Below are 17315 nucleotides of genomic sequence, written 5' to 3' on the forward strand. Positions count from 1 at the left end.
TTTCAAGGACTCATTCAGATTTCTAATGCAGAAAGTTTAATAAGTGGGGCAGAGGCAGAGTACTTTATGGAGAGGTTTGTCTGTAGGAAAAGCTCTTTGGCAACAATTCCAGGAACAGAGAAATTCCCACAAACTGCTGTCTCCCTCTCTGATGAGATCCCACAGCTGATCAGTGTGGAGCAAGTAAGTCTAGAGCTTTCTTCTCAAGTGGGTGACATCACAAGGTTAGTTATTTGAAATGGGGCCAGTTCTTCAGTCAAGAACTACTTCAAAACTGAGAAAAAACCCAAAGTACTTGTAGTCTTGGTGCAATTATTCCTTTGATTAACATATAAATGCTGTTCTTCTTAACCAATATTTTCAAGCAAGGTGTTGTTAGCATTAGTATGCTTTCACTTGTAGCACAAGTAATTAGATCATGCATACAGAAACAATAGCTACACAATACACAATAGATTGTATAGCCTGAGACAAATATGCCATTACTGTCATATATTGCTACACTTTACAGTGGAAAATATAAATGCAGACCAAGCCTTGAAACTGTAAGCACAAAGTGTTGTATAGCCAGAGATAATATTCCTCTGTATTCCTTTAATACAGGGTGATGACCAGCTTGCTTTCCTGCTTCCTGCTTCATTGGTCTGGTAGCAATCCTTCTTCCAGGAAATCACAGTATACAGTTCCTATACTAAAATTCCATTCACTGTGGCTGCCCTCTTGCATGTGTTTTTCCTGCAGTATTGTATCATCTATATAATTTCCTGGGTTTTCTGTTTTTTTCTTCTTTGTGGTAGATTCACTTCTTTTGTGTAGGTCATTTGTTCGCAAATATCTTTAAAACCTTGCTTTGCAATCAGTTTGTCCTACAGGAGAGAACTCGGTAATTTGTTCTATTGACAGAGAAACTGAGCCCTACATGTTTCCACCCTTCTACAGAACTAGGTGGATGTCTAAGAACTGGGCACACCCCACCTCTTGGCTGCAAACTTGTTAGTTGTCATTGGCACTTATCCACCTCTGGAAAATCCAGGTGTTGTCAGCCTCTACCAAAAGCTCTTTTCCTGCAAACTCCCCAGCCACAAACAGTCCAATACAGCTGAGAAAGTATCAGATGAAAACAAGAAATATGCATCTCTTTACTAGCATGGCATGGCACTTGGCAAGAGTTAAAGACGCATAGTTCTAGTATCAATTCCTTCCAGCAACAACCAGTTGTTATGCAAGCCATGACCTGGTATTTGAGTCATACTACGAATGGCAAATTGCAACACCTCCGTGGGCACGTGTTAAAAGCCCCCCAGACCACACTAACTTGAGTATTTTAGAATCCTGAACTGGTCAGGCAGCAGGACAGTTCCAAGCAACCCTCATTAGTTCATGTGACAGGACTGCAATTCTCCCAGTTCAGTGCCAATGACTGACAAAAAAGGCAGGAAGATAAGCTGGAACAACAGAGGCTGCTGCAGGCTTGAACTGCAGTGTGCAGCAAGCAGGGAGGGTGAAGCTCAGAGTCTACCAGCCCACCCTGCTCCTCAGTATCCACCAGTTCCTCAGCTCTGTACTCAAGATCAAGTTAATGAATTTGTGAAACAAAAATCTGTTAATGGATTACACCAAAAAACTGCAGTTACAGCTGCAGAACTGACACTGCACCAGACCATCTGCTGGGATCTCTTGCTCAGGCTCCAAAACCTCATGCTTTTTACCTTTGAACTGCTTCAAGTCACCATCATATATTTAGTATGTGTTCCAAGGATTAACTGTGTGTGTATTGACTCTGAGGCTGGTACCTATTAAATTAATCCCTAAAAAAATCCCCCTTAGCCCCTGATCACTAACACAGCCTTGCAATGCATTTCTTCATGGGGAACATAACTGGGACTAGAGATGCATCTCAGCTGCTGGTTTTCTGCCTGCTGTGCCCTAAAGCATTTGTGCAGTCACTGGAGTGACATGATTGGGCACTGCAGGAATACATATGCACTTGGAGAATTAACAAGCAATGCATGTGTTGAATGGAAAGAGATTAATCATAACCATATAAGTGCTGCTAATCTTCCATCCCAGCAGGAATTTCAGTCTTCCTCTATTTCCTCTCTGGGACACGCTCATGTTAGATGAATCCTAGAAATCTGAGCAGATCTGTTAAAAAGATACCTCAGGCCTCTCCTCAGTTTTTATAAGCCTGGCCTGCTTTACATGTTAGTAAAGCTGCACTATTTTTGAGGCTATACTGATGCGGCAATAATAGCAAATATGAGACTATATGCACTTCAGCACAACCTGTATCAGTCCCCTGGGAAAATCAGCACAATATCAGGCAGTTGTACTTTCATGGTTGTGATTTATTCCAGGTGGATAAAGCCACCAGATACAGCCAATCTCTGCTGTAGCTGCAATGCATAGAGAACCTTTGAATAATCTCTTCAAAAGGCACAGCTTGGGGGTATTGATCTGCTTCTGCACAGTTCTAGTTTTCAGGATGGCTGAGAGCAGCCAGAGCATGTGGCTCCAACCAAAATAAGCTGAGAGCTGTTGCTGTGTGATAGTTATGGAAGCCCTATGGAAGGAATAGAGACACACGGAGTTGCCAGCTTGACCCAGGTGCAAAGACCATTAGCCTGGTCTCCATACTATAAGAAGCCAACTAAAGTTTTGATCTAATTGCCTTCCTAATTTTAGCTTTTGGTCTTTCTCCGAATTGGAAAATAGTAAGGAACTGAAATATTTTCCAAATGAAATCAAAGTTCTTCACATAATCCCAGTTCAAATGTCTTGGGCTTTAAGAACTAAAGGAAGTCTTGCAGAGTCTTGTGATACTTCACAGTTCTCCATATCTTAGAAAGTACAGCATGTGCTGCCTTCCAGAGGTGGCAGGAGTCATGGGTAGCCACTCCCTCCTATGCAGGTCAGGCAAGGCTTTATCAAAGAGTCCCAGTGAGTTCAGCAAAGACCTGCTTCCTGCTAGTCCCAGGGATTAGCATGGAGAGGTGTGTGCTGACCATGGAATGCTTCCAGGTACACCATGAACTGCGGGCTCAATGGAAGCATCTCTGCATGTCTATGGATAGATCTTGGACAAGCAGAGCCACCTGAAAATGGAAACAATCTGTTCCTGCTCACATTTCAGAATGGCATGTTCATCATAGTGCCAAAACCCAATCCTAAACCGCTGAGCTGCACACTGAGCATGCAGTGGTCCCAGAACATCTGACATCTATAGACTCAGCTTTTGCAGTGTAAGAATTTTGTTAGTTTTGTCTTCGTGTACTGTCACTTCCATTTTACTCAGATCATAAAGCCTCATCATTGTGTTATTAACTCTGACTGCTGAAGCCCTGCAGATATTTGCATTTGTTGAATACCAAACACAAAGTAATAGACAAAATGACATTCCTGACCTGCAGTCTGCATTCACTGCCTTTCCAGTCATTTGCATTCTGGAGTTTTAAGTAGATTATTTTCAGTTTGGTAAAAGATTGTTAAGCTTGGCTGAACAGAAACAGTTTGGGTGATCATAAGAACTCATGTACTTACCCGTGTATATTCATACCAAGATCTTTTCAGATTCATGCATCTGAGGTATTTTGGATAGTAATTTTTCACATATGTCAAGGGTCAAGTGACATACCAAGTGGCCAAAAATCCAGGCTTGTCACATTGACTTTAAGAGAGCGATAAAATCTTGCCCAAGGCACCTGCAATTGCCAGAAAATAATGTTCACTGATGGATGTATAAAACTATAAACCTGGCTACTTAAAATTTTAACCTCCCCCCCAACACTTGGAAGCTTCTAAAGCTTTCCTCACACCTTGAATGGAGGCAATTATTACACTTAGAGGGTCAGAAACATTTATTATTGCTTCTGGGTGCTATAGAACTCCAATTATTTGCTCACTCTTTGATGGCAAGACAAAGTAAGAGATGATCTATGTTCACCCTGAACAACCTGCCCAGAAGAGCCCAAATGGCAGGATGTCCCAACAAACAGCAAGGGAGAAGTGAAAAGGGACGCCATAAGCGTGTCTGTTCTTTGAGGTAAACAGTTCTACAATAATGGTGTCTTAACATTTCCAAGAACAGAGTCCTTGCACTTGAAGAGCTCAGGAGAAACTCAGGGAAGAGGTTTGGAACAATAAAAACAAGCAAACAAAGAAACAAATTCATTTTTCAACCAACAAACCCCTTCATTTTTTGGCTTCCTGAAAGAGCTACAATATTTGCATTGTCATTCTGAGACCTTTTCATAGCAACTTTCCATGACAAAAAATGGAAAACCTGTGACAAAACTGACAGTGAGATAAAAGCAAAACAATTATCTCTTGAGAGGAGAACTGGATCTGGATGATCTCAGCAATGGAGAAAGTCAGAGACACAGAGCATTACACACTTGAATGAACTCACGTTCTCTGGGCTTTTGTCTGCACAGCCCAAAGAGCCCACATACCAATGCCAGTAAAAAAATAGGGGATGAGACTCTCTGGCTAAACACCCTGAATAGCAGCACTTTCTTAGGAAAAAAATCTAAAGATCTGGCAAATCTATGTTCTAAAATAGGCCAAGTCTAGAATATTCATTACATTTTATTTTTGCCAAACAGTTGAATGTTTTAGATCCCTTAAAGAGTTCAAGGCTTAAGTAAAAGAAATACAACCCTGTTATCTCATGAAGAATAGGGGGTTTTTTTACAGTAATGGGCTAAATTTCTCACAGTGTGTGTATAAGACAATGAGAATATTTTGGCTTGCCTTTGCCTATGCACCAAGGCAGTTCTAAGTACTTGCAAGTCCAAGCTTGCACACACCCATCTGTGAGCACTAAGCCTGCTTTGATCATTATTTCTGCTCCTGTCCACTGCACTGGGCCTGCCTTGCAGAAGTCACCTGCAAAAATCTCTTTCCAATCAGCAGTAAAAGCAGGGAAGATGGAGGTAAGGGAGAATGCTGCCCCCAAAAAGTGCAGTTCAGGCAAGAAGTAGAAATATTTCAGACTGGGAAGATGTCACTGCATCCCAAGCTTTATGTTGTTTGTGTGTGCCTGGCATTAGTAATTGGACTGAAAGCCACCTTGATTGCCTATGATTTAGCAGTAAATCAAGGCAGGACACGAAGCTTTCTTCTGAGTCATTGAGGGTTAGCTACCAGCTTCATTGCCTGCCAGATGCTCCCTTGCCTTGCCACAAAACCAGTTCTTTCCAACACAGTATGCTACAGGAAAAAGGTTCCAAGAAAACACCCATGAGCTTGCATAAGACACCAAATTAGAAGAGTTGCTTTTCTCAGGCTCTCAGCTGTGGACCAAACCTTGCTGGACTATTCACTGACTTATAGAGTATCTCATTCCTCATGTCCTCTCAGTCCTTGCTGCTCAATCATGGGCTTCAAATCACACATATTAAAGCTCAGGTGAGTCACCAACATCGACAAAAACAAGATTAAGCCTGTTGTGTCCAATCTGCTTCATGCTCAGAAAACCAGTTGCACAACTCCAGGACAGTGGAAGCCATAGAGTATCATGGAAAGAAGCCAATTTCCTTTTTGCTGTGTTCTCCGTTTGCCATCTTTCTTTCATTGCAAATTAATGTTGACAGTACTTTATGACTTTTTTTCTCGTCTGAGCTATTCTGTTTTTTAGGAAAAGCTCACCCCAACAATCTTTCCCACAAAAGTGTTGACTTGACTTCCTAGGACAATTCATAGACCAGAAAAGTAGCATGGTGCTTCTTTTCTTCTCAGCACTATGCGTGCTATTAAAATAATAATAATACTTAAAACTCTTCTACCAACTATTGTGCAACTGAACCACTGTGCAACAGAATATAATGGCTTTATATATTTGACCTAAGTCGTTCCAGAATAAATGAGTTCTAGATACTTCCATTTCAAACTGGGAAACTGATTTCTGAGTCAAGGTCATACATCCACATAGAGAAACATCTGTGTCCTCTGCCTCATTAAATTAAATAACTTCCAATCCCTAATGATATGACCCCTTGCTCAAGTAAACACATCCATTTGAGCTTTGGACAACCCTTTCCTTGCCCTGAATCTGCTATTTTGTTTGAAATCTTCAAGCAACTGTATCTCCACTTAGATGCTGTCTCCAAGTAAGCAACTCAATACACCTATTTTCTAATGAAGGCGACATTAGAGGAGCACATTTCTAAACTGATCATTTTTATGTCAGTAGCCACAGCACAGCTTTTTATACGGCTTTTTATTCTGCTACCAGTAGTTCAAATCACACGGGAGATGGATTTGCTTCCATTTTAACTCCATGAAAGCTTTATTTTTAGTAATAGCATTTATGCTCCTACTTCCAGGGATCCCAGGTTTTGTTGGTAATATCCACTTGAACAACAACTAGGAAAATGAGGACTGAAGAACAACCTAAATTTGTGCCCAACCTTTTCTATATGACATAGGCCTACATGGCACATCTCATCTTTGAGCTGCTGCTGAAGCCCATGCCTTCCATTTCCTGCAAATCAATGGAAGGGATATGAGGATATCAGATATGGTTTCAGGAAACATGAACTTTCCTATAGGTTCCACTGATAATTAGCATTATCTCAGGAGAATTTGCTTGCTTAGGGAGTCATAAACATCCATGAAAGCAAAGTTTCCATATGAATCCTAACTTTGGTAAACCATAAATGTCTGTGGTGCGTTTGAATTAATATCTAATTTAATTTTGTGAGGAAAGGATATGTAGAAACTCTGAGCATCTACCAAAGTTTTGAAACAGGAGCACTAAAGGCAGGCTTTTAAATCTTTACTAGTGGCTGATCATCTCAACTGTCATTTCACTGTTTACTTTTAGGACCCCTGTTTCCAGATGGGGGTCAGGACTCATGAAATGTTTAGGATTTTACATATGATGTGCAGCTGTCATCAGAAGCAGTGTCCTACTCCACTCTTGAGATGTCAGAAATGCAAATAATTCCCTTTGAGCTCAAGGGATTCCCAACGGTGTTAGTAAGATCTGAACCTGCTGATAAGTCAGCACCTTCCAGGGCAGGTAAAGGAAGTGAACCAAAGCTGTTCAGTTACTGAAACACTGAGTCCCCCACCTTCCCAAAAACTTGCTGTACCTTTCCAACAGGAAAGGGTCATCAGCTCCCATGTTAAAAGTAAACAGAAATTACTTCATTATGTTAAAAAAACCCACACTTTTAAGACTGTTTATATGTAGGCAACTCACTTCTGTAACTGGTTTCACATACACACAAGCTTGTTTTACTACTTATTTTCCCAGGGAGCAGCAGAAACATTTAAAATCCAGGATGTTTGAAGAATGGTGTCCTCTCAGACAGGAACTATATGAAACCAGTTTTACCATTCTGTCTTTTCAAAGGTGTGGGGTGTTGTCTGATGTTCTTGTGAGGAGAACACAGGGAAGGGGATACATTTATGCATCTGCAGCACGAAATTCCAGAGTTTAGTAGAATATTTCACATGTATTAAACCACCAGAGAAAATTGCTGTTTAAATTCCATTCAAATGAAGAGACTGCATATTAATCACTTTAAATTTCTGCTTGCTAGAAAAGGCCAGAAGCAGGCAAACAGACCACTGACAGCATTGGCTGGCAACCTTTCCTCTTAACCTTACCTGGAATTCAGTGAATAGGTGTATTTTTCATTTTCAGTTGTGTTCTAAATTGGGCTTCTTCTCAACTTAAGCCTCCCCCCAAGCCTCCCACACAGAACCACACTCAAGTACAGATGCAGCCCTTTGACCTCCTCCTCCCCAGACAGAGCAATTTGCCTTATGAGTCAGTTTTAGCTACAGAGAAAACATTTGCAACAAGTGATGTGTGAACTCCTCCATGGCAGGCTTGGGAAGGAAGGCAACCTGCTAGAAAGGAGCTTTCCTGGCCAGATGTTTTTATGGTCCCACTTGCATCACCACATTTATTTTGTTTGCCATAAAATACATAAGATGTTCTTGTAAGTATCCTTTAGAGCTAGGAAGCTATAAAGTTTACATGCCACACTTTTGGCAGCAGAGAGACAAAAGCCAGATTATAGAAAGCAGGAATGATACACATATGGAAACTGAGGTACTTTATGGCTTTGGGAAGAATGGAGATGTAGTAAATAAGAAAGAGAAGAAGCAAAATGGGAGACACTAGACCAAGCTTTTAAGTAGAGCAATTATGTGAAAAGCCAGAGCAGAGACAAGCCCTATCACAGCTGTTGCACCTCCCTTCAACATTTCCCCGAGGATAATTGTGCCTCCCTGAATTTCCATAATGGAACAGCAAACACAAAGAATGCAGAGCACTCACATCCTATGACAGTGGAGGCACACATTAAATTGAGAGGTGTGAGGGCTCTGGGAGCGTTATTAACCTTCATAAAACAAGTCTACATAATACCAGGAAAATTAATTAAATTAACTAGTAAAACTAGCATCAAACAGGGCTCAGGTGCAAGGTCTGACACACTGTCTTATCCAGGATCAACTCCTTTAATTATGAAAAAAGGATTCAATTCTGGAAACTCATAGTTTGACAGATTCAAACAATAGTTAGTTCCCCATAGCTCATAATCATGAAAAAATAATCCACTGCTGCTTTGAGCTTTTCAGCTGTACTTACTGTACATATGTGGGAGACAATCCTAGGAAGGGCTGAACATTTAGGTTGCATTGTCTTCAAATGAATCATTAAATTCTGTTACACTGTATATGATATTGAGTGTACTGTCATATAATTAAAAATCTATCATAATTCAGTATACATAAGAGACATGAGTGAACTTATAATTGTGTATTTGGTATTGCAGAGATTGATGGAATGATTATGCTATAAAATTAGCTTTCCATTGAAGGATGTTCTGAAATTTCAGAAGCTGAAATGGCAACTTTTAAAGTGGGCACCTGCTATGGATCATGTTGAAATAGACTTTTTTTGGAACATTTTCTTGTGTTGCTCAAATATTCCCATTTAAAGAAGCTAGAATTTTAAGCTGGTAGAGCAGCACAGATGATTAGTTCCAATCCCCACAGAGACAAAGAGCCCTTCTGACTATACCATGAATGAAAGCATGTTCCCCACTAAAACAGAGGCAACTGTCACCTCAACGTGGCACCGTGTCTTCTCAGAAGTACTCTCTTCTGTTTCTCCAGCAGTCCTTCTTACAGCACTTCCTTGGCACTCCTGTGCAGAGATACAGGAAGGAAGGAAAAAAAATCAATTTGACCTTTAGGGAACAAGGAGGTATCAGCACTATTGCTTTCAGTCCACCTGCCCATGAGGAAAGAAGCTTTCTCAAGTTAAGTGAAAACTATTCATAGAAAATAGAGCTAAAGGAACATCACTCTGGTTGCAATATCAGGCTCTCAAATATTAAAAATCACCAAAATTAAGGTGACTTGTGTGACATGATGTATTTGAGTGCAGTCTTTAATTATATAACAAATGGATTTTCACAAGTTCCATGTTTCACTCACACAGGAGTGGACGAAACTCGCTCAAGACTTGGTTTATTGTTATAATTGCTCAGGCTACAAAGAAGAGGGAAGAAGCAACTGCTTTAGGCACCAAAATGCTCTATATCCCCGTGTCCATGGAGAACTGAGGGCGCACTGGTGGGGAATTGCACAGCCCGTGCTCCCCTGCCAGCAGCCAACCATTGCATAGGCTGTGGCTTCATGTGGGTACCACTATGGATTTCCAGGAGGAAAGAAGTTTCTGCTGTTTATAGCTCTGGCAACTCACAGGAACTCAATTCCTCGCTTCTTCTGCATGGCTTGGAGGTTAACTGCTCCTTCTTTTATCTTCTCATCCCTCCACTCTTCCCATGTCCCTATAGTCATCCGTAAATAATCTTCCATCCTGCTCTCTCCCATGTTTGTCCTGATCATCAGACACAGCCACATAAACCAAAAGGGATCGTGTGTATGAAAACATGAAGTTTCCATTGGAAACCTCCAAAGAAGGCAAAAAGCACCATAATGTCTTCAGCTCTGAGAGTTCATACCCCCTCTCAGTTCAATGCAAAATCTTAATTAAAACTTTGGAAATAACAACAAACAGTCAGCTTTAACATGAGTAATATCTTCAGAGGGAGAGGAACTGTCATAACTAATACTTTGCTATCTTTGTGCCAGATGAGTACAGTGGTGGACTTTCTTGTTTATAACATGAGATATGAACATACTTAAATAATATTTCAATTGCAACCATCATCCTAAGCTCCAGCTTCTCTGAAGTCCAATTTATTTCCACAGAAAGAACTGCTGTTAGTGCAGTAGAGACCTCACTGACTTTAGCTGAATTCAGCCTCAACATGAGACAGAGGAGCAAATCTCTCTTCCCAGAGAAAGTAACAGTATATATAAAAGGGAAAGCAAATGAAAGAAACTGCAAAAGGGAAAGTATGAAAAGCAAAAACCACAATTAGACTGAGATTAGTCATTAGGGGGTGGTCAGAGCTGCCACTTGTCTCTGTTTGAAAAACACTGAATCTTTTGTCTCAGTCTTCAGCGATTATCTGAAACTTGTAACAGTAAAAGCACACACCATGGTCACAGGGAGTGTGGGATATGCTAGCACAGATGGATCCCAAGTCTGATAGCTGGGTAGCTCCTTCTTTAATCACAAGAAAAGGCAAAATAAGTACTTAGAAAAGTGGTTTTGCTCCATTCCCTGTATTCTCCACATATGACTACACCAGGTAGCAGCTGTCACTTATTTTCACTTGTGATCCTACAATAGTTTTTCATCATAAGCTTTTATGTCTCACCAAAGCGGCTCCACACCTTTCACAAAGGGAGGAGATGCAGTGCTGAGCTCTCTGTAAAAAGCTGTTGAATTCCTCTGCTCTTGCCACCTTAGGCTGCAGAAAACATGCCACATCTGCAACAAATGGAGCTTAGGGACAAACCGATTGCAAACACATCGTTCAGATGCATTATTGGGTATTTAAAGTTTAGTCTTTTGCTAATTCAAGAACACAAATAACTAATTGTATTGTGTCTAGCTCAGATTCTGTCTGAGGATGGATCTTGTGGGGAACTGGGAAAGAACACAGCCTTTGCTTTTATTGTGGGGAGCATTCCCTAAGCATAACGCCATTGGAGATGGCTGAAGGGGATTGCATCTGCTTAGGGAGGAAATTACAACCGTAATAATTAGCATCAAATTAGCTGCTGTCTCATCTCGAGCCAGGCAAGCCCATCACATTCCTTTTCCCAGCTGCCCTCTGGTGGAAGAAGGTTCTGCAGAACAGCTCCAGGCAGGAAAACCTCAGTGCCGTGCACAGGCCAGGTGAGGGCCTCAGGTGGCTTCCACATCCCTGCTTCATTTCTCTGGAAAGTGGCTGTGGATGGTTCGCTTGTGACTTCAGCCAGGAGGGACCAAATCAGAATGATCAAACTCTGAGCAGATGCTCCCTTCCCAGGGGCAGGAGAACTTTGTGAGGCCAAGCTAGAGTGGTGCTGCCAGAGGTGCTGGGCTCCTGGAGAAACTGCTGGCGCTGAGACCTGGACCAGTTTTGGTGCCTGTGGCTTTGCAGTAGCAGGAGTAGAGGCTTGGGCCAGAATTTTATTGAGGGAATGACGTTTGTGTCTGTCAAAATTATCCCACATCCGGTCTTCCTCCTGTTTAGCCAAGTCACAGGCTTTTGGAAGAATATAGTATGTCTAGAAAGGTAGATACACCTTTTATCTTAGAAATGGGGGGTTACATTGTACATGTTTATTTGGGGGACATAAGAATTGCCAGAGAAGCAGGAGAGTGGTTAGTTTTGGAGAGGAAGGGCCTGTTTTCCACTGGTGTCATCAGTCACTAGCAGTGCCACAGCTCCTATCCTGTGTCCTCACAGTGCCCTGTCCCCCTGCACCACCACAAAGCCCTGAACAGTGCTGGGAACTGGTGTCCTATACCCACTTACACAACTACACTACAAAGACAAACGTAGCACTGCATCTCCTCCCTTTTTGAATGGTATGGAGCCACTTCAGCATTGAGACATAAAAAGCCAACTGTGAAGAAGTATTGAGGATCACCAGTAAAAACATAACACATCCCCATGTGTTCACACAGTCCTGTACAACCAGACAGCAGGAGCCACATGAAGCCAAGAGGTCAGACAGGGCTTGGGGAATGGGAGAGATATGGGCTGCAGTACCCTCTGTATTCTTGGCCACTCTTCAGTCACTTCCAACCACACACATTAATGTGCATGATTAGTGTTCTTGCAGCGTTTGAATGCAGATAATGAGTTCAAAACCCTGCATTAGAACATCATCTCTTCCATGACTCCCTCAATCACACACACACCGCCTTGAGTTACCTGACTGCCTTTCCTGCCCAGACAGAGCTAATAACACTCACCCAGAACTGCTTCCCCTTGGCAGGAACCACTTGTGTCACACATGTCCTGGATCAGTAGGGACACTCTCTGCACTTGGCCTAATTAGCTGTAACAGAGGAGGAGACAAAATCCAATCCATGTGTTTGGGTCCTTCTCTTAGTGGAACATGACCAGTTCCACACTGACCTGCTGACCCCCCACCCAACAGCACTGGTCCTGAACAGCCTCTGGATCTTTTTACAATTCCTTGGGTGCTTCCACACTCCCCTCCCCAAACACATGAAGTCTGGCTGGGGCTGTGGGTAGGGCTTTGTTTTCTTGCCCAGATGGTTTACAGGGCTGCCTTTCTTTGCTCCCTTGCATTTGCACGCACTGGGCATCCCTGGGTGTGCGAGTGGCGTGGGAGTTTCAATGAGAGAGATTTACTGTAGAGATAAAAAGAATCCTGTTTGACATCACAGACTTGATGATGATTTTCAGCAGTATTTCTTCATGATTTAAGTTGTACTGGAACACTTTTCACAGAGAATGGATTTCCATTCCATTACTTTCATAAAGGATTTCAATAAATCTCTTGAAATTTAAAACACATATGGAAGTGTTATCAGTGAAAAAGTAAATCCTGTACTTGTCTACCATGCCTTCTACCTGACTAGGGGTGGCATGAGAATGTTCAGATTTTGTCAGGTAGCTTTACAACTACACTATGAAATGATAAAGGCACTTAATGGTTTCTTTATTTCGGTTTTTCATGCTGGCATTATATGGAAGTTTCATGTAAGCTGTGGCTACGCATTGACACAACATTGTTCAAATGTACACATGTAATTCTGTAACATATCAACAAAATTCCCAGATACATGAAGCCTTTAGACCACAAACGTGGCAAGAGCACTGAGAAAGGAAAGCGTATTTTTCACCACGTTTTCAGCAGAATCAAGGGCCATGACTCAGTTTCCCTTCAGTCTTTTGGAACACAAAAGACCCTGGTTTGCAAGCTGAGCAATAAAACAGACTCAAGTCCCACACTCAGGGCACCACCACAATGAGCCCTTCATTAGTTGGCACTTCCCATCAGACTGTTAAAGGGGACACAGGTTTACCAAACAGCTAATCCTTGATAATGAAAGGTTTCCAACAAAGCTGCCTTTCCAGGGAGTCTGGGCACTTTCACATTAGCAAGAAGTGAATAGACAAAATGGTTCAGGAAATGTGCCAAACAGTAGCTCATGCATTGAAACACAAAGACCTGCAGTCTTCAGGGAGCTAAAGAAAGAATACAGTAGTGTTTTGAGTTGTTTCTTGTCACCATAATTATTTTCTTCTTCACTTTATTTCATATTATTTAATGAATAGTCTTCAAACTATAGAATATATATACAGCTGTCCCTTAAATTTCATTTGCAAATACAAATCAGTCTCTGCAGTGGCATATCCCACTCTCCATGTGAGCCAGGTTTCCTCTCTTTGCTGTGGGCCTCTTCTGGACATGTGCCACTTTTCTTACCATCAGTCCTATGCAACTGTAACACCATCGACAGCCCCCCCCTTCATTTCCTCAGGGTTTTGTTTTAGTTTGGTATTTAACAAGCCAACAATTGGATCTTTTCCTTCAGGGGTCTATTTTAAGAAGGCTTTGTTTAATCAAATGCAATTAGGCATTTAAGATCCAAGATAAGTATTTTTCCTTCAGAATAGTAAAGGCAATGCATATTATTTGGATTTAGATAAAGAATGTGAGGATTAACACAAAAACATTAAACATAAGGTTATGGAAACAGCTTTTCTTTTTGACAGAAGGACACAGCAAAACAAATTCAGGGTGGCGGAAGAACCAATTCACAAGGACAGAGAAGCTGTAGGGTAGACAGGTTTGGGTATGGAAGTACAAGGTGTATATAACCCTGAGCACAGTGGAGCCCTGGAAGGGACTGTGTCACCTTTGTTCACCTTCCCTGCAAGTGGTGAGGGGAGCAGGAGGACAGCACAGCTGGTGTGTGCTGTACCTTCCCATAAAAGAGCAACACACTTCAGCGTGCAGAAAGCAGTTCTGACCGCTCCTGACTTACCCATCTATCCTTTTATTTTTTCTCTCCAAGGGAATATGAAGTATTGTGAATTCACTGGGAGCACCTGTGCCTCAGTTTTGTGTACATGATGGGGCAGAGAAAGGGAGCTTGTTGGGAAAAAGATAAGTGGTGTAACTCAGCACTGAAAACCCTCAAGACAGAGCTAGGCTGACACCTGACGGTTCAAGTTCAAGTCTGAGGATGGGTACACTACTGCTCAGGCTAGTTTGCTCATAGGCTACTCTCCTTCCTATGGCAGTCACTTTGAAGAAGGAGCTTTTATGTCGACACTCTAATGCTGCTTCTAATCACTTTACATTCCAGCAGAATTAGCCAGATCACAAGTTCAGCCCCGAAGGTCCCCGGCCGTGCTGCCGAAGGGCTTCCCTCTGCCTGGGTGCCGACGGCCAGCAGAGGGCAAGCTGCCCCTGCTCCAGTTCCTTGAAAAACAGCTGAAGAAATACGTTTTTGGACTGAGCTGGGGCTGGGGGGAAGGCAGTAACCCGCCAGAGATGGAAAAGAAAGATGAACCACACATCAAGTGCCCCTTAAAATCAGGCTCCTGGAATAACCCTCTTTCAACCCACATAGTCCATTAGCTTTCTAAGACAACATTCTTGTGAAATAAAGGTTGCAAACCTCATTTTTTATTTCCTAAACTAAGTCACTAAGTCTTGCAGTGAATGGGTACCAATGAGATCTACTTGAAGCTGTTAGTACTGAAAGTCTGCAATCTCTGCAGGATGCACAAGAGGGTTTTGTGCTGAGTGACCAACCATAACATGGTGCTGGTGAGGATGTGAGGCTTTGCCAGGAAGCACAGCTACTTTGCCAAGAAAGCTCCAGCTTGTGGGGCAGGTCACTTAGGTGACAGTCTGCTTTTGCAGCAGTTCGTTGCCCTCTGGGCTGAACAGGACCCATCACCTTGCTGGACATTTCCTACTGTCCTGGCACAGCCTGAGCTTGCTGCTCACTCCCCACAGTGAGAGGGGACTGCCCTGTCTGGGCAACAGAGAACAGCCAGGACAGTGCACTCAATGGCATCCAACCTGCTGCTTTGGAGATGCTCACCCTGAGCATTCCAACTGTTTCCTACTATGTCCATCAGTGAGAGGGTCAACCTTACCAGCAACCACAGAAGCGTGTCTGCTTCCTCTCCAGGCTATCCATCTTTTTCCCAGAGCCTTATCAACTCCTCAGGAGAGCCTCACAGCCCTTTCTTTGTGAGCTCTTTCTGTAAAGTGCTTGGGACTCATGTTGGAAACACTTTTCAACTCCACATCCCCATATCCCTTCGTTCCCATCCATGAGGACACAGTAGCATTTGCAAACAAAGAGCTGGAATGTCTCCATGACAGAGATGTACAAAATTGCATTAGTGCTTTGACAGAGGATAAATTGGGTAGCTCAGCCTGGTTGAGAACAACCCACATTCCAACAAAGATGAGTATACCCTTGCCTTAAAAGTACAAGGCAAATAAATGAAACTTGGGTCTCAATTCTTGTCTACTTATGGAGGGACCATATACATCACTCTGAAGATGTAAGGACTATGTCTGAGCAAAGAATGTAAAATAAGGCTTACCATCAGAGCAGTGTGATTTCTACAGTCCTTAAAGTTATCTGAAGTTGAACATTTGCCATATTGGAGTCCTCTCTTCTTTGTTTATTTGTTACAGTAAACTAATTGAACCAAAGAAGTTATATCATTTTCTCTCTTGGACTAAATGAATAGATAATCTTCATTTGCATTTGGCAGGCTAACACAGACCATTCACCAGTTTTGACAGATATTGCATATAATGGTCTCGTTTTTGTTCAGCTCCACTGTCTAAATATTGAAAGAGTCTTTACACATTACACTCTGTTACTGAAAGACAAAAGCTAAACTGTAACTGAGGTTTCACGTCTATGCAGCATCTCTGTGTTCTGCTAAACAATAGTTCATTCCACAAGAGGCAGAACTGATGAAGCCTGGCTTCCTATGGACTTTTGCCCCCTAATATACCCTTTCTCACTGGATTCACTGTTCCCACCCATAAATGCTGACTGGCCAGTTGTGGCTTGTTCCCTCAGTAAGAGCACCTTGTTTACTTAACTGTCAGTTCTTATGAAACTTGAAGGAAGCTTTGATACTTCTACCTCTCTTTTATATTTGGTTAAAACTCTCAGCAGTTTCAAAAGGTACATGCAGGGGGACAGACAGACATAGACCTCTCATTTCTGTAGGAATTAAACTAAAAACTTACTAAAAAGTGATTCTTCAAGTTCTTCAGGACTGCAAAAGATCGTCCTTCACCATTTCAGAAGTCAGAGTGTTAACTCTGATACTGGGTACAGCTGCATTCCCCCATTGCCCACTTTGGGATAGTGAGGACTCCCAGTAACTCATTCCTTTCACAGCTATGATGGCAGCAGAAGTTAAGTTTCCATGGACTGGTAGGCTTGTAAGGACAGAAACACACACCCTCCAGGACACAGGTTTTGATAAAAAGTATTCCAACCCCACACAGTAAACAAAAAAAACTATGAAACTCTGCACACTCAAACACTTTCAACGAGTGTCGAGCAATGACTGGGAAGTTTGACAGAGCAGAAAGTGGTGTACAGCCACCTGTAAAGTGTGTGTGCTGTGCTTAGTATGGGAGTTAGAAAGGCTGGGCAGTGGCCATTTTAAGTACATAAAACCTTAAGCTAAGAATGGGAACGGGAAATCACAGGATTCTTAGGGATTCTCTTTGTCAAATGACTGAAGGAGTTAACTTTATACACCTTCATGTGTTTTCTGCAGTGTCTATTGCACTACCACATTCTGAATTTCTTTGTTACACAGATGTGCTGCAGACACTGGCATGGAATGAATAAACATCCAGAAGGTATAAAAAGTATGAGCATGGTCACCAAGTACAGTCTTATT

General features: G+C 42.1%; 1 protein-coding gene across 1 annotated transcript in view; it reads right to left on the reverse strand.

Annotated features, from left to right (window-relative positions):
- The window catches only part of ARHGEF4 (Rho guanine nucleotide exchange factor 4), a 220795-nt gene that overhangs the window by 182424 nt on the left and 21056 nt on the right, over positions 1 to 17315 (reverse strand). The window contains exon 3 of the mRNA XM_051781535.1: positions 9089 to 9169. Within this exon, the coding sequence (XP_051637495.1) occupies positions 9089 to 9169 (81 nt within the window). The remainder of the gene's footprint in view (positions 1 to 9088; positions 9170 to 17315) is intronic.

The sequence above is a fragment of the Manacus candei genome, unplaced genomic scaffold (assembly GCF_025592945.1).
Source record: "Manacus candei isolate 608988 ecotype Guabito, Panama unplaced genomic scaffold, ASM2559294v1 h1tg000015l, whole genome shotgun sequence".
Classification (NCBI taxonomy): Eukaryota; Metazoa; Chordata; class Aves; order Passeriformes; family Pipridae; genus Manacus; species Manacus candei.